The 19,100-nt window shown below is 35.0% G+C and overlaps 2 protein-coding genes across 3 annotated transcripts in view; one reads left to right on the top strand and one right to left on the bottom strand.

Moving 5' to 3' along the window:
* Positions 1-19,100, top strand: part of LOC124637160 (furin-like protease 2) — a 194,111-nt gene that overhangs the window by 52,838 nt on the left and 122,173 nt on the right. The gene's annotated exons all lie outside the window — the stretch shown is intronic.
* Positions 13,843-16,783, bottom strand: LOC124637161. Its single transcript, XM_047173515.1, has one exon. The coding sequence runs from the start codon at positions 16,731-16,733 to the stop codon at positions 14,046-14,048; it is 2,688 nt and encodes an 895-aa protein (XP_047029471.1). The 5' UTR covers positions 16,734-16,783; the 3' UTR covers positions 13,843-14,045.

Raw genomic sequence — 19,100 nt, 5'->3', positions numbered from 1 at the left:
CGGAGCCCAAACCAGCAATTGGCAGAAACATTTCACACCATTTCGTCCCTAGTCGTGAATTACCTCATATTTGCAATTCACCCATTCATTCTATCTACTTGATCTGGATAAAGCAATTTTATCTGTCGATCCAAGGGTTCGAATTTTTCAAACCATACCAATGATTCACTTACGTGCGTCCCCTCTAATATTTACTATGTCGGAGAAGTGGCAATAGACTTTACAGGCTTTACTATGCATGGGTGAACTCCAATAAATGTTGCCTCTTCTTTTTATTCTCTGCGTAAATCCTTTTCGAAGTTTTCAAAAGAATAATCTGTAAAATAAGTTATTTTAGCCTTTGTATAAAAAAGATTTTTTTTATGTAAATGTATCTGTTTGTAGGTACTTATTTGGTTGGTTGGAAAAACATATTTTTCATTTCAATTTATAATGGCATTCATATTAAAAGATTATATTCGAGGGAAAATCGTAGTCATAGAGTCCTCGTAAACATTCACTAGAATATTAACTTAACGTTAACTTTGATAACGGTCTTAGGGCCCCCCATGTATTGCTCAGGCATTCAACCACCAATTCTAGAAGTCATATAAGAGACGTTACTATTTAAGATAGTCATGATTTTATCTCTCTTTCAATTCTAATGAAAGTCTTGGGCTTATTTGATTTGTAATTCAAAATTGAAGATCAAACACATTTCAGACATCAAATTGTTAGTGGCAAGCTAAGTGGTTTTAAACCAGACTGAAAACTATTTAACCTTTATATAAAGTCAAGTTTTTAGACTAATTAGCACTCGTTAAAGGCTTTATGAATTTCTAATATCGTAATCATCCTCTTAAATAAATATAACTCTTTAGTATTAAAAATCGCCTGAAAAAATCTAAGAAATATTTCGCACGAAAATATTCACTTTAGATTTTAATAAAATAAACAAGTTATCATAATTTACGACTAGTCTCCCCCAAGGGTAAAGAGTCCACACTTTGTGCTTAGAATAAATAAGAAATACTTATAGGATATTTTTATACTGATTATAACACGTACTTTAGTATAATAACTGGGTTATATGTTCAAATAAACAGTGATACACGGCACGGTGTCAGTACAAACTATTAGTTTATCACTCAAGTAATATTGTAGATTTGTTGCAAAACCCTCGAAGCTGGTCGTTTGCGGCGATGACTAATCCAGATGCCAGCACACTCCGTTACTTGGATCCAGTCTCAGAAGCTTTATAAATTGACCGCCATTCAGTTACTTAGTACATGAAGCATTGAAGAACGCGGATGACTTGTTTCTTAACCCAAGACTGTAGGGGTTTAGTTGTGGGCTAATTGGTAATTAGTTCTTGTTATTAGCTGCAGTGATGCTTTCGTTTATTACACTTGCTCTAAGGTTGCGATTTTGAAATTGAAAAAGTTTCCTATTAACAGTTCTGTGTTTTTCTCTTATTATGTGCTAAGTATTTTCTGATTTTAAACAAAGTTAATTTACAGGTTTAACCTATTAACTTTAGTAGTTTCTTCCGTATGCAATACATATATTTTTCAAGAATGTGGTCCGCACGTTCGTCGTCAATGTGAAAGACACATTCTTTATAGTTAACGATTCGTTATGCGATTTTTATTTTACCTGGATTAACTAACTTGGATCAAATTGAAACCCAACAATTGATAGGGTTATTTGTCCAGTTACTTAAAGTTCTTAGCTACAGACGCGGGTACTAGCTGGAGGTCTATAAAAGGATACAATAACAGTTTAACAGCAAACTGAATCTTATGCCAAAGCCGGGGTGGTTGGAAAGGCGGCTGCCCTGCAGCGCTCGTTACTGTAATGCGCGACTAAACTTGATGGATACAGTCGTACCGTCGGCGCTTACAGCGACGCCTGTTACTTTTATCTTAACTAAAAAGCTCAAGACAGTGGTAAACTCGATGCGGTGGTTCACCTCGGAAAAGCGATCGAGATAAAGGATCTTGAAAGCCTCTAGGAAAAAGTCCCGCTTAAAATTATCTACGTAATTTGACATTGGAGAGGTAATTCGATTTGAACACCATATTTGAAAGTCAATTTTTGTTTCATGATATTGACCCCAACACTTGGACGCATTAACGGCAACACATAAAATGGTTTTATGTAAATGGTCGCATGCAGAATTCAATTTGGGTGAATCAATCCACTTTGTAGACACAAACTCAACTTTAGGGTTATTTGGGTGTGGTGTGGCGTATGCACATACATATTTTAAATGAAGGGACCGACATATAACACGGACGCTTCGTCCGGACTTTCTTTTAGTCAAATGAGGCATAATAAAATAATGGTACGAAAAAAGGTTCCTCGAAAAAGTTATGAAAGGGAGATCCAAAAGTTTTAGTAGCGTCCGCCCTTTTACATTTTATACATTCTACTCTGTGTTAGCCTTGTGTTATTATTTATGTTACATTTTCGTCTGACCGCAGCCTCTCGACTGCGGTGCTGTTTTTAATTAATGCTACCCATTCCACGTACCTTCCTTGTGTTACAGCAATTATTTTCCCAACCTCATTAAGAAGTTTAATGTTAGGAAGAAAAATATTCTTGTTGATGTTTCCACCTTCATGTTTTTCTTTCGTTCCCGGCGTCCGTTCCTTTTCTTTTGTGCTATTGTGATACAAACTCGCCGATTTCCGACGCTTTTTGTTTATTCGATCCCTTCGATCGTTGTTTCTTTCGATTGCTGCTTTTACGTAGCGATTACAAAGTGATTGATACGATCGGAAGACTTCCTTTGCGCAGTTTTGTTAAACTTTATCCTCGACGGAATTGCGTTTGTCATCGTTTGTTTGTTTTTTCGGAACATAATTTTTAACACTTATCTGCTCAATAAAATTCAGCGTATGAAACATGCGATGGCTCGTATCGGGATCGTTAGTGGAACGGTTAGGTCGTTTCGTTATTTACCATCGGTCGTCCATCATATTTAATCGTATCGCGTCGGTTCGTTTTTGCTCTTCGTGTGTTTGTTTTGTTCGGCGCAAACTGCGACACGTGTCGGTGTGACGTTTTGTTTCTGTTGACGTGCCTATGATGGATCGCACTCAGGGATTTTCTAGATTATATTACAACAGCTCGTTTATAAAGCCTACTTATTTGGTACGCGATTCTTTTCAATTCACTGGTTTATGATAATGATAATTTCCCAAATACTTACTAATGTCCTATTTATTTATTTACGAAAGTGAAAGTAAACTTACGATGTCCTTTTGTATTAGACAAGACTTTGATGTCTTATGTTCGTGTTAGAAGTCATTAAACGAAGCCTTGCATCAAGTAAACATCGGCTCTGTGCTCCTTAATGCCGTAATGTTTTCTGTAGAAAATTACTTCCAGTCTACGATGCGCCAGAAAGGAAATGGTCATTGCTTATACCAAATAAGGAAGCCGGATCATGTCAGTTAGGTCCTAATGTCTACGGATTTCGTGAGCCCGCCAGCTAACGGGGGTCTTTAAAGTAATGACGTCAAACATTCGGAGACACGTTCTACTTAATTTAGACAAGTTCTAATATGTTCAGTCATTACTACCTTTCATAGTTACAGCCTTAATGTTAATACATTTGGGCTCGAATGTAGAACGACAATCATTGAGGTCAGGTGTTAAATAAGTGGGTTTTGAATAACCTGCCTTAATGGTGTTTGTTCGTAGTGTTTTGAAGAGGATTTTAAACAGTTGCTTATTTATTCATTGAATTGTGTTCGTAAAATGTGCATTGTTTGCGGATGTCTTGAACAGACTATTCGAGCACCCGTGTAGTGAGTAATTCTGTTGATAAAATAATAGCCGTTTCACCAAGACAAGGAATTCATCTCTATTATATCGAATACCTTAATGGGCTTAATGTTTACCAAACTCAGTAACCTCTTAGTTTCTAAAGAGAATTCATAGTCCTCAAATCATAAGTGGGATCGTCTGTTGAGTTACAAACTTCCAAATCAATTAACCGAACAATCGATTACTCTTACCTCTTCAACCCCGTAAGTCATGAGAAACTACAATAACCCTTTATTGAATTTGAGGTAACTTCGCTGTCACTGAATAAGTAATCGTTATTCCAAATACTTTGAAATGTTGAAATTAATAACTGCTAGTCACGGAAAAGGCAACATTTTCATTACAGCTAAGGACTTCCTCAAGCAATAGTATTACGGTGGGATCAATAATATTGGCTGCGTCTCAGGGCTGTTACGTAACAGAAGTTTCTACTTCCATTTATTTTCTAACAGGTCTATCAATAACATATTGAACTGGCTGTATTGGACTTACATGGGTAAAGTATCTGCCATCTACGTAAAATAATCATAAAAACAATAGATAGCTTGGGGTCCTTAACGTTTTACACAAAAGCCTATTCCAGAACATGTTTTAGCATTTTTGCCAAGCAGATGTGGAGAGCTCCGGATTTTGAATTTCAGATGCATTCGTTGGCAAAGTTCGTATTCAGGGGCCTCTATATTCTATTTCGCACATCAAATTAAAGAGGCAGTCATTTTTGTATTGCATTTGCTGTACTTTGAAACGAACCAAATAAAAACTGATTTATTAGTCATATTGTTACTCATGTTGGTTCCTTAAAGCTCGTCATCATCATTATCATTGTTTAGTACATTAAAATACACCTCGTTTATTTCATTTTTATAGAAGCGTTTACAATGACTAATTCTACCGCTGATTTGGAACCACATAAATGTATTTTGTTATTTATTATTATGCTAAACACATATATTTTTCTAAAAATTTGTTGCCTTATTGACAAATCGCTCTCCATTTACTCACATTGCTTTGCTTGTGTTTAAATATTTACCAAATTCACACCGAATTAAAATCTTTGTGAGCATGTTTTCACGACAGCCCTGTCCATGAATCAGACTCGTTGTACTTGTCACGTTTTCAATTAGTATGTTCAGAGATGCTTGGCTTATGGCCCTTGAGCGGCCCTGCCACTTGACTACCCATTCATCCATTCGACTGTGGAGATAATTCTGACTATTCGCACCCTGAATGACGGGACCAGCGAATATATCTTTTTTATGTTCTTAACATTTCTGTTAATGTTTTTCCTTTCATCAGTTTTCCTTATAACGAATTGTGCTTTTATTTGAGGACGTTTTAATTATTTTTTAGCTTCACACTTAAGTCCGTTGTTTTAATACCCGTATAATTGTTTTAATATATTACACGAAAACATTCCTTAGAGAGCTGTAAGATGTCTTGAAAGCATTTTCTCCTTATTTAGAAGATTCCGTAGTTTATCGATGAAGCTTCCTAGTTTGAAGTATCTTATCTTCGCATCTGTATTCCGTATCGTTAGTTACGGAGAGACTCGAAACATTCCAAAGCACTGAACTATTTACGCTCTCTGGCATATCAATTCGTCGTGTATCTCATTCGGTGTAAAGGTAAATGGTCTATAAGCAATAGCTGAGCTGCATCCGAGTATATTAAAAATCCGATCAGAATCGGTTCAGTGGATCCCGCGTTATAAGCGAAACGGGGCGAACGTTGAATTTTATGAAACACTAGCAATGCCCGCGACTGTGATTAAATCCTCTCCGCTCCATGCCGTGCTATTTAGGTTGAAGTTCAACGAACTTTAATAAGTAGCCTACGTAGAAATATGGGAAAAATCTTTTTCTACATGTAATTTAATACGTTTTGCGGTACAACTTTATCAAAATAGAAATATTGAAATAATAATACCTTTTGTGTTGGAACTGTAGTTTCAATGAAGCCATCCGAGTATAAAATACGTTTCATATTTCCACATTACTGGTCAAGCTTTGATACTAATTAATTACAAATTATATTTTACTTTTAGTGTGGTACTATGCAATATGCATACTGTTAAAATAGAGGTTATAATTATGTATGTTGATTTGTTAATTTGAAATCCTTCAAGTACTTAAGAACACAATTTCAAAACAAACGTAATTACTAACTCGTATATAAATAAGGACCTCTCAGTAAAACAAATTGGGTTTACAAAGAGGCCATTCATATAACAAATTACTGGTTAACTAACTGGCGAGAACATTGCCCAATTAAGTTACCTTTTAATTATGCGTCCTTGCCGACATTACACCTATATAGCACCCTAGTTATTCATTTGCATACGGGTATGCCATCAGTTGGGGGTCAACGCGACGACGTGTACAATTAGTGCGGTTGGCTGCGATATGTAGGATCAACCGGCCCAGAGGCCCGATCTCCGAATCCGGGACATGCGCGTTTATTAACTGAGCCTTGTTACTAATTAGGGTCTAGGCACACTCTCAAAGTGTGCGTACAACAGCACAAATTATTCGCATGTGTGAGTAAAAATACTCCTTCAATGGGTAATTCAAAATGAGTAGTCTGTGCCGAGGCTATGATTAATAGAGCGAAGTTTACTGTTTCAAGGCTTTCATTTAAGGTCAATATTTCTTGTAGACGAAACAAAATGAGAATACACCGTTTTATTATTGTGCAATGACCACATATTCTTTATATTTCCCACATGATGACGCGTCCATTCCATTCCTCAATACAAAGAGTAATTCGCTTCCAGTCTTTAGTAGTTTTGAAGTGCATTTTGTGCACCGTCACTTTACTATTGTGGAGAGACATCTTTTGTGGGCCTCTTCTCGGCTTTATGGTTGCTCTAGATCTTGGTCGTGATTTTGTTAGAACTTACACATTTTATTGCGGCTTTAAATTATTGTATGGAATATAGGTTAAAAGATGACCTGATTATGCTTAAAATGTTTTTGCCAACAAAATGGTTTGAAATATTTACTGAAAATAGTTGAGCTTCCATTACATTACGTATTGAAATGATATTATAGATGAATTAATTTAAGAGTTCATTATGACAGAAAGTGCCGCATCCATTTATCCCAATGATGACCAAAGGCTTTTATATTATAGCCCATTTAATATGGAAATAATTTAATGACAAATATTATCTAATGAAATTGAAAGCATTGGCTTTATTTAGTGTTCATTACAACGCACTCTAATTAGTTAATTATAGAAATTAATATTCATTTTCTGTTAACGAGTAGTTTGAAATTATGAATGAAAATGTTGCGCTGCGCCAATATGTTTAATATTATTAGCTAATTGGGATACAAAAATGGGTATATTTAATTCCAAATTAGGTTTTAGGATTGAGAACTAGGATTACTTAGAACCGAAGCCAATGCAAGAGTAATGTATTAAAAGAAGCTTCATCAACATCTTTAATCATAATATCAAACGTCAGAACTATGAAAGATAGTGTAAGCTATTATTTTCATTTTATTAAGTTTTGTAGTTTAATATTGGTGATATAATTAACATCGTGGGATCTACCCAGGTGGTACCTCTTATTGTATAGCATGCTGTATAATTATCCGTTTTTATTATTGCATATTGCAGGTGTTAGACAATAAGCATATACTTAAAGGTCTAGTCTACTATATAATCCTCATGTGGTGCTTCATATTTAAAATGACATCATCATCATCCGCCTAGCGTTTTCCCAACTACATATGTTGGAATCAGCTTCAAGTTTGAGTACCAGTGTTTAACAAGTAGCGACTGCCTGTCTGACTGCTTCAATATTACCTAAAATTACATAATATAATAAATCGACGTTATTACCATACCATATGCTAGACCTTGTTTTGAATAAATTGTTTACGATCTTTAATTTTATTGTAGTAGTAATTATTACTCGATTAACACAATTTAATAAGGAAAACTAATTCAATGTCATTGCTTTGATAATAGTTCTTATTTATTGTGTTGCAATTAAATATAGTCGATTTCCTTTAATTCAGCACGTTTTATTACCAGGTTTGTAAGCATGTAATGTTAATTAAACAGCATATGTCCCTTATATCATATAGAAGAACGTGTTCCAGTTACGGTAACGTCAAAAATACTTCCTACGATTGCTCAGTAGTTTCAGGAATCACATAAAACTCTTCTCAATATTTCCGTTCATTCACTCACCTTATCATTGAAGTTAAAAATAGATATATCATTAATCGTAGTATTTATGAAAAGATAAGTACTAAGACTTAATTACTTGAAAACTAAGTTTTATTTCCGAAGTCTCAAGTTTTCATTACTTACTCATTATATTTGTTTACATATTATTAGTACCGGCGCGTGTAATGGGTGTAAGTAAATATTTACTTGACTTTTACTTAACGCAGACATTGACGTTAGTCTGATTAGTTAAATGAGTAAGTTGTTTTCTTGTTTCAATGCTTTATTTTAATTATAATTGTCTTACCTGAAAGAAGGACATTACCTGCAGCTTAATTGTAGGTAGAGTTCTATCTAAAAATAGCAACATTTTGACACAAAAGTAGAAGTAAATCAAAACCAATAAAGTTACTTTTAATTTTTCAGACTACATGAAAATATATTTCTATTAAACAAAAATGAAATAAAAGTTAATAAAGACGTTATTACGTTTAACGTATATTTTTTGGGTATACGTTCAGTTTATTCCAGGCAGATCGGAAATATCTGTGAAGCATGATAGCCTGAAAGACGGTCAAGTGCTCGTCCGACGAGATGCCTCTGTATAACGAAGCTTTTTAAATTAATTATGATTCAGATAAGAACACTTGAACCAGACACACACTCGGAATTTATTAGTGCAGATCCAATTTATCTTTATTACTTTCAGATAGTGGGAGTGAAGGATATGCTTTTGGTCTTAATTGAAGTATAAAATTATCAATATGAGAAATATTTATATCCAGTAGCTTCACCCGTGTTTTGAGCAAATTCTTCAAGAAACACTCTGTTAAAAATATAAGTTTACTTTAAATTTCAAACATCTAACTTGTCTCGTTGAAATTACATAAAATATCACGGCACACATCAGAAAACGGATAGTGTTCATTAAAACTAAAGTGTGAAATCTCACCTTGATGTTAATACCGCGTAACGATCTAGCATGACCTAGTATGCCGAATACCCAAACCCCTACTCCTGGCCAGCGAGGATCCTGAATATTAGTGAGACGAGGGTCGACACGTGTCCATCCATCCGCAGTTATTGTCACAGTTCTGATCACTCACACAGATATAGGTAGCTACTGTTGCTTCTCACACATTTATTTGGACACTCGTCACTTAGACAGTGTCTTCTTGTGTCGACTTTTTGATATAAAATCGTCAATTTTACTTTGCTAAACGTGGCATACATTTATAACATAGTACGATTGTAAATTTTCCATTTATTCCCATTCGTTTTCGATACGAGGAAAGTTCGGCTTTCCTCCTATCCATCCAATTTTAGCGACATAAAATATTTTTACTTAAAAAGTTTTAACACGTCTTTTGGCCTTGATATTCTTTCACCTAACTTTCCGCTTTTTATTCCCTAAATAATTCAGCTATAATTCACAGTTGATTGCTGATAATATTGCATTGAAATCAAATTGTGTTATGTCACGTAGACGTTAGCATTTCATAGTGTTGGCGAGCCAGAATTCAACGGAGACTTTATGTACTTATGAGAAATATTCTAGTTCCGAGAAAGGCGCAACTTTATAGAAATCTTATGTAGGTCTAGTACTTTGGTTCAATATTTACAATACATTTGATGGGTTTATTGTACGAGTTTCCAGGCGCCCCGCTTAAGTCCTTTCTGACAATGTTACAGTAACAATGTGTTTTACTTCGCTAACAGATGTTTCTCTCTGTTTCAGGTAAGCATCGCAGTCGTTAGTGCGACGTTCGTTTCTCTTAGAACTGGAATCATTATCCAGAGTAAGTTTTCTCCTACAAACAAACCTATTGATGTCAAAGCTGCTCTACAAATCCCTCGTTACTTGAACGAAATACATCCCAATATTTTTTTCCTCGACGAGTAAATCTGTTCAATTACATTGCATTACTCTCAAAATTACTTCGTCGAATAAGCCTACGTCTTGCGGAAAAGAAACCCGTTAGATTTATTCTGTATATACATTCACCAGGAATGTGAGCCAGTCAATATCCAATTATCCTATTTCAACAGAATTTATGTATTTAAAGCATTTTGTTCTGTGTTCATTTAAGAATTCTGTTGGTTCCTTGCAATCAATCCGTGTAAATCCTTGTGTAGTGATCACGGTAAGACGAAAAAGTGCGTCGTGAAATAGCGTTGAATTATCTGATAGCAAAAAGCGCGGACGACGGCATTAGTTTCAAGCTACGAAAACAGCGATGTTTGTATCGGGTTTTAGAATTAATCTGAAAATAAATCAGAACTTATTTTTACGGATTTAAACGTGGGTTATTTATTTAATTATGATGACGCATGATTAAGTGTTAATTTGAAAGTTCAAAGGAGCAATTTGGTGGCCGAATTTTTACGTAGATCAACGTAAAAACAAAATATTTTCTTATTTTTACAGTGTTAAGAAAAGTAGTTGTGAAAATTACATACATTCAAGAATGTTATAATATCAAATGTTAAAATCGATTGAACGTAACTGTTGCACTCAAATCACGCCTCAATTTACACACCCCGCCGTTAGTAAATTGGATTAGAGGCAACGGAAGCAATTTCACACAACGTACATTACTTGTGTACAAACGCCGACTCCGTGGCCTCCTTTACATAAACCGCTGTGTACGGAGACAAAGCGGCATTCGCTTTGGGCGTCCCATTACAGTAATGCTCAGCTAAAACTTGACTGATTACTGGTCTGCCAGGATGAATTTTTCCACTGTCACACCACTGCACCGGTTTAGACGGACATTAGCAGTATTAGAGGGATTTTCTCGTCTGTGTAATCGAAATTCTTGGTTAAACGAGCGCGTCGCAGCTGTTATCGTGTTCATCCATCATTACACAAGGTTTCCTAGATAATTAAGGAAACTCACAATTTATTTTTTGGGCATTTTGGTATGTTATTGCTTTTCTTGAAGGAAATTAAACGGAAGTGAGGGATGTTTCAATATTTTTTAAAGACATGTTGACATTTCAATTATGTACACTCATCTAACCTTTTATACCTAAGTGCAAATAAAATATACTAATAGATAGAACCACATCAGTACTACTTTGAAAATTTTCATATTCAAATGTGAACATCGAGTTAATTTACTGTAGGATCTTAAATTACCTTTGAAATTAGATATATTTCGCTGTCAGTGCGGATGTAATTTCCATTTATTATTAGCCTTGTTGAATATTCATTATTAACATTAGTACGCATTACTCCTGGTATTCGGGTCGCGCACGCGAAAAATGCTTTATGGCCATCGTTAACTCGATACTATCTGCACTGAATGTTAATCAATTATTTATGTACCTGACTATTCCAATAATATTCATATTTACATTTAAAACTAGCCGTGCTTTGCCTGTGTATATTTGAGTTTTCCACTGCATATCTTATAGTTGACGTTACAAATAAACATACATAGGAAATAGCCTCAAAATCTTAGGCCAATATAAACCTGCCAAGTTCTTAGTGTATTCTGTCCTCGACAAAGACAAAATGCCTTAGATCCTAATTTAGTTATCTAGGTCACCGAGACAGGTCTCCATTTTCTTGTCCTAATTAGGTACCAGCGGAAGTTAAGGATTTTAATAAGGACAGACATCTTATCTATTGAGGATTTGTCAGCTTAAGTCAACAGTTCCTTTAATTTGCGACTATTTGCCTTACACACACATGTGCAATATAAAGGTTCACCGTTGATCCTTTGGTTCTTAAAGTCCTACAAATTAAGGACCGTTCTGCACTGTAGATAATTATCGGATTCGGATCAGATAAGTGGGAAGCCGATTCACGAATCTTGAAGGGTTGGTGAATTGAAAATGTATTGATTCAGAGGATGGACCGGGGCTTTTGACATAGATCTCTTAATTGCCTCCCGGGAGTGCTGAGGATTCAGCCGTTTCTTTTACTGATTGCTTTCTTTATATTCCTGAATCTTACACTTTTTGCTGCTGACAAGAATGCATGGAACTATATATCTATATATCTATAATCATATATCTTCAAATTTTCATGAAACTAACAAAGCATCTCAAACATCCCTTAATTTATATAGGCTCAGCGAAATTATGCGCAGAATTTCATGTGTATATAATTATTCGATTGGTGAGCCTCATATGTCTTCCAATTTTCAATTTTTGGCACCTGCATTAAAATCAAAATATTATAAACTGCAAAAATAATTAAATAACAAAATTGAACAACCTTTATAACGAATACAAATTGCTGTCACATTTACAATTAAAAAACTATCCTATATTTACCTCCAATTAAAACTTGTGCCAGAATTATTGCCAGCTATTGTTTTCAATGCTATTAACGTTGGTATATCCTGCTCGTGTCTACTGCAGGCACGTCAGGGGGCAATTATAATTAAAATAGCTTGTTCAACGACAGCAACGTGCTGCTATCGAGGTCGTGTTTCTCATTGTTTATTGTAATGCGCCATGTCATTATAACCAGCGTCGATAGTTTGACAGAGGTTCCAACTCGCGGTATTGTTAGCAGACTTTAGGTGCTTCCTATTCAAGCTGCTTGAATGTTGTAGTTTGATGCACCGATACTGCACAATGTGGAGCAAGACTGAGGTCAGAGATGGAAATTAAATCCTTCTTGTGTAATTTGTTCGCGGCGAATTTATTATGAGACGGTCAATAATTTGCTTTCGGTGACATTGTATGTATTCTCCCTTTTTAGGGTTCCGTACCCAAAGGGTAAAACGGGACCCTATTGTTTTCGCTCCGCTGTCCGTCCGTCCGTCCGTCTGTCCGTCCGTCAGTCTGTCACCAGGCTGTATCTCATTAACCGTGATAGTTAGAGAGCTGAAATTTTCACAGATGATGTATTTCTGTTGCCGCTATAACAAAAAATACTGAAAACTAGAATAAAATAAATATTTTGGATTTTTTTTTTGCTAATTTTTGCTCTGGTACGGATCCCTTCGTGAGCGAGTCCGACTCGCACTTGGCCGGTTTTTTACAAAGATCCGTTTCCTAAAACAATCAAGTCTTGCACAAACATTGTCAACTACAAACAAACCAAACGTGTTTGTTGGAATAACAACGATATTGCATAAATCAAATACAGTTTTCCATAAACCATTCACTGTTGCAAGCAAAACTTAAGTCAATCTGTAGGTTCCTGCGATGCAATTGCGTGCCCATACATATTCAAGTGTTCATACATCACGAGTGGTAGCCGCGGGATTGTGAGCTCCGTAATAACATGCAACTCGTGAGACGTTCGTGTATTCACGTTTATTCAGATACCCCTGTTATCAGAACAGCTTTGTCTCCTTTGAAGCTTTGCTGCGCTTGATTTCCTTCAGCTTGCGGTGGGGACTTTTCAAATTTCGTTTTTGATATTCGACTGTTTTTTTTAAGGAACTATGCTCTTTGTCAGTCATGTAAGGTACATTTGTAATACAATGTACAATTTTAACCAGAATCTCATGTCTAAGAAACCTTTCAACATACTCCGTAATGAAAACGTGCGCATGCAAACTCAACAGAAATTCAATTTCAGTGTCCCAAATTGAACTTTATATTAGAATTTTTCTCTGTTTCTTTCGTATTATTTGTACATAAATTGAAGTCATGTTTATTTTTATTGCTTATTGCTTAGAAGGTACATTTTAGAAGGTACATTTTACATTATAAAAAATATAAAATGTCCAACAAAACTGTATACACAGTTTATCTGTTGGATCAGATTTCTAAACTATTGACTTACTATTATAGGTTCTATTAAGTTAAGTTTACAATAATTATAAAATTAATATATTAGTATATATTAGTATTATATTATATATATATTAGTATTATATATGTAATTATATATGTAATATTAGTATTATATATGTTAAGCTATATAAGTAGTATTAGGAGGTTAATATTAAGTACGTAAGTATGAAAATCAAAGATTAGATATAGATATAATCGGAGTATAGATATAGCATAAGTAAGAAAAGTAGTCGGTAGTTAGTTAGTAGAAGTAGTTAGTAGGATAGTAATACAATAAAAAGTTAAGGCAGTGTACTGAGTAGGTGTTTTTTTAGTTTTATCTTAAATTTATTTTTCCTATTTTCGTTTCTGATGTCGTCTGGTAAGCTATTGAGTACGTATGGGACACGCTTTTCTAGCGTTCGGTCCCCATAAACATTATTAACTCTGGGTACTACATATTTACCAGACGACATCGTTCGGGTGTTATAGCTATTACTAACATTAGTCAACAATGAATTACGCTCCCGATTACCATGGCTATTAGTTGCGAGTAAGTACTTATGTTTTATGCTGACCGGTAATACTTTGCAAATTTTGTATAGTTTATAATAGTCTGTTTTATGTTTATTTTTAGTTTTTTTATCCACTAATAGTTTTAAGAACCTAATTTGTATATTTTCTAATTTTTCTATGTGAGATTTGAATGTAAGTCCATAGCAATCAAGAGCGTAATCAATTATTGATTCCACCATACATGAATATAATATTTTTAGGGTACTAGTAGGAACTCGATAACTTAGGTGATAAAATTTACTTAGTACAGTTTTAAGTTTATTGCACAAGAAATCTATATGTTCTTTCCATGAGAAATGCTCGTCGACTTTAACTCCTAAGTAAGTTACACAACTTACTCTCTGGATAGTTTTGCAGCCACAATTGACAAGGCCACCATGAATGCAACCAAATGTATGAGTGTATAGTGGTAGAGGATTATCCTTTAGTGGTAAGTAAGGTGAATGAATAATGATGTATTGTGTTTTATCCGTATTTAATACTATGCCGTTATCATGGGACCATTTAACTACGGCGTCCACGTCTTGCTGCACCAGACGACACGTTTCAGCGAGGTCCGTACCGGCCCGCATGGCGCAGAGGTCGTCCGCGAACATATGCGCCGAGCAGTGCTGTAGCACATTGCACAGACTATTAACATGCATTAAATAGCATACGGGACCACTTCCTGAGCCCTGCGGTACCCCGCATCGGACCATTTTCTCATCGCTCAACGTGTCGCCTATCTTGACTCGGTAAGAGCGTGATGTGAGGTAGTCTCTGAACCATTCCTTCAGAGGCTTCTCCACACCACACTCTTCTAAAGATGTTATTAAAGTGTTTGTTTCTAAGGTGTCAAAGGCTTTTTTGTAATCAAAAAATATTGCGACTACGAACTTTTTATCATTTAAATAGTTGTTAATTTCGTTGGTAAAATTAGACAGTAATGTATTAGTACTTTTTGCTTTTTGGAAACCGTGTTGTGATTTATTTATTATGTTATGTGTGCGTAAGTATGTACCAAGTTGATTTATTATACATTTTTCTATAATTTTGTCAATACTGGATAAAATTGCTATCGGTCTATAATTGGAATATAACTTGCGGTTGCCTTTTTTATATATAGGGCGTATTATTGCTTCTTTCAATTTTTTGGGAAATTTATGTTTTTCTACGGATAAGTTAATTAACTTCGCTACAACAGGACTTATCTCGTTAGCTACTATTTTTAAATCTGACATACGTATAAGGTCACTTCCAGGTGATTTGTTGGCGTCCATGTTTTTGATAATTTTCGCAACGTATTTGTGAGTAACTGGTTGCCACCTCATATTTATGTCAGGTTTTTGTACGTAACTGTGTCTACTTAACCATTTGTCGTTACATATATGTTTAATTTGTTGGATTTCCTCATCAAAAGTAGTTGCAAACCCATCCGCTATATCTTTCGTACTTCCCTGCGCTTGCATATTAGATAATATCACAGTATCTAGAGATTGCTTGCTGTTTCCTAATAATATATTTATTCTATCCCATATCTTTTTAATATTTTTATTACAGTTAATAATACTTTGCTTATCATATTCATTGCTAAATTTAGTAATAGTTTTATAACATTTGTTTCTATATTTTGTATATTCTAATCTTTTTATCATATTCTTTGGATCATTGCACCAAACCTTGAACAGTCTATCTCTCTCCTTTATTAAATCTTTTAAATAATCCGTGACCCAACTTTTATTTCTAGAGCTTATACTAACGTTTACAGTTTTATAGCAATCATTGTAGATCTCAATAAATAGCTGCGTAAGCGAGTTATACAATTCAATTGGACATTCGATAGACAGCAATGCTTTAAAGTCAGTACTCAATAATCGTTCCCGAACCAGCCGATTATCAAGAACACGGCGACAACTCGCGGTAGGCATATTTCTCCCGCTCCGATCGTCAGCTGATGGCCCGCGTCCGCGCGATGCGCTGTTGCCAGCTCGCACACTATTTTGTGTGGCGCGGTTCCACTGCACTGCGGCAGACACGAGAAAGTGATCCGATATTTTTTGACGTATTACCGCGGAATTAATTTGTGCTGAAGGTGCTCTAATATATATATGGTCTAGGCATGATTCGACTACATTTCCTTTCATAATTTCTTTACGTGTTATTTTATTTATGCATTTAATTAAACCAAATTCGGCTAATAAAGTTTCATATTCCATTACCCGGCAGTCTTGACTTTTTAATAAGTTTATATTTATATCTCCACATATAATTAAATTATTCTTTATTGGTAAATTTTCTAATACTTTACGTAATTCTTCGAGAAATTGTCTAGTTTTATCTTGTTTGTTAATTTTTGGTGGTCGGTAAATACATAGCAAATAAATCGGATCACTCTCGCTGTCGAGTGCAATGGAAACACACTCTGCCGATTTCATATTTTGTATACATTCCGTATCATTTAATCGTGCCTTCAAAGTTTCGCGCGAATAAACTAGTACGCCGTTACGCCGTTACGCCGTGTTATATGAGTAGCGTATATTAATAATGGAAAGAAAAGGTTTCTTAGTTCATTGTCCACAGAACGCCAGACATTTTTGTATTTGTAGCCTGACTTTGTCATTTGTTATAGGTCACCCACCTTTTTCCAGAGTTGGAATATAGACGGTTAGTACGAGCCTCGAGCGAATCCAGTATTAGATAAATGAAGTGTCCTGTTCCTCTGGCTAAAGCGTTCCGTCGCACTCATCGAATTATAGAATTATTTACGTCGTTCCTTTTACAGAATCGCAGTTGTGTTTTGAGATTGTAGCTTTGGTAGTTTGTTTTCTATGTAATGATAACAATAATATCTTGTCGACAAAAGTTGAGACGACGCTGCTTTTGTAGTTTATCGACATTATTAAATCCTATGTGTTTTAGTCTTCTTCTTCCTGCCCTGTTCCCAATGTTTTAGTATTATCCAAAAAATACTAGGTATGTCTGATAAATTCTTTTGCAACATTGACTGTAAAACATATCAGGTATATAAACGTCACTAATAAATTCCAAAGGTATACGTTACATATTCAAATCTATCGATGAGTTAACAACTCGGCCAGTTAAAGCCATACAGGTGCATTTTCTCATAGTAGCCGTTTCGAGAATATTACTCACGTTAAACCGTCCTAGCACGCGGCTTTCCTTGCTATGTTTTCTATTTCCCTTCAATGGCGAAGACGTAAACAAATAGTTTGTGTGTTTGTTTATACAACTGCTGCGATTGCTTTGATTGTGTTTTTGTTTATATTACATACTTACTATTATTTCCTATTCAGTAGGGATTCGTAGTAATTGGCGTATCTAATTTGTTATAACACAACGTAATTAAATTAGACACTTGAAAAAGCTTTTTGCTGTAGTGACATAACTTCGTTCCTTATTTATTTCTGTGGACTTCTTAGTCAAATAATAAATTCTTACAGTTTCTTGAAACACGTATGAGCTAGTTATTTTTTGTCGCTATTACCTCGATTTTATTACCTTGAACGTAACTTTGTAATTGTTAGTAATGGTGTTAGAAAAATGTTGATTGTGCAATAAATAGCGGTCAAGTACAAGTTGATAAATGAATATCACAGTTTTGTACTATAATCTGATTGCTTAATTTATCTGCCTGTTGTTGGGAACAAAGGAAAGTTTAACTATTGGACATGGTCCAAGCCACTCGTGTTACCGCAGTACATATTTCATACACGAACACTGTTTAGTGGCCACAATTTTTGGATAGAGTGACCATTATTTTTATATCTTAGATATCTCCAATTAAATAAAAATATAATGGTCGTTATCACCGAGATTTTAAAATTAAATGATAACATGAATGTTTTTCCAAGAAATATTTGTGATAATCCACAACTTATTTTGTTTAACAATTTCATCGAAATCCTTCCAACTGACATGATTGACGCGCAAATTTCCAGTTTTATAAATATTAGTTTGCTTTTGTGATATAAAATGAATTCCTCTGTATCCATGGAACCACATTTAAATGTTATTACAAATTAAATATTCTGTTTAATGTTACCGTTATTGAGTACTAAATGCCTACGGTATGTGGTTAGCTCGACAACGAATACTGACCTCACCGTATAAATCCATTAAGTTGATTAATTGTACACAATTAATTATGTATCATCATTGCGACCATGAGAGATAGAATCGAAGAGCACCTACGACTAGATTAATGGACTTAATGTGCGGAGGTGGCAAGGACACTCAATTGGAATTACATTCATTAACGTCGAAGAAGCTATTATGTAAAATTACATTGAAATTGAACGTCGGAATTTAAAATTCTATCCACTCCATCTTTCATAACACAATGCATTGATTGCGTTATCAAATATGGATAGACTGTTCACAGGCTTGACATGCTCACGTGTTTAGTGGAAGTGCTGGAGGCCAAAAATAGAATTTGTTGTACAGCAGATTGCAACTAGTGAAACAATCTACAAATACTAACCCCGAATAAAAATTAGTACACGAACAGCGAATATTTGAAAAATCTGTGTAAAGCCAACGTCATTCCCATAGCTGTGTCAGGACGACACAAAAACAAATAGTTGTGCCGCTCCCACTACCACCCAATATCAATCTATGTAATCTGATGTGAAGTGACGCCGGGATATGACGTGCTCCCGAATTAATCCAATACGTACAACTGTCTCTATGGTATTTATTTCGTCCCAATGAACTGGCTCCCGCTCCAAATTAATGGAATTAGTGAGTAGCCTATTTGACTGTACGATAATTAGATGTGAATG

Source organism: Helicoverpa zea, chromosome 15, assembly GCF_022581195.2.
Source record: "Helicoverpa zea isolate HzStark_Cry1AcR chromosome 15, ilHelZeax1.1, whole genome shotgun sequence".
Lineage (NCBI taxonomy): Eukaryota > Metazoa > Arthropoda > Insecta > Lepidoptera > Noctuidae > Helicoverpa > Helicoverpa zea.
This window is presented reverse-complemented; position numbering and strand designations above follow the sequence as displayed.

Excerpts from the sequence above, each read along its gene's own strand:
- LOC124637161 (XM_047173515.1), bottom strand. The coding sequence starts at position 16,733 with ATGAAATCGGCAGAGTGTGTTTCCATTGCACTCGACAGCGAGAGTGAT.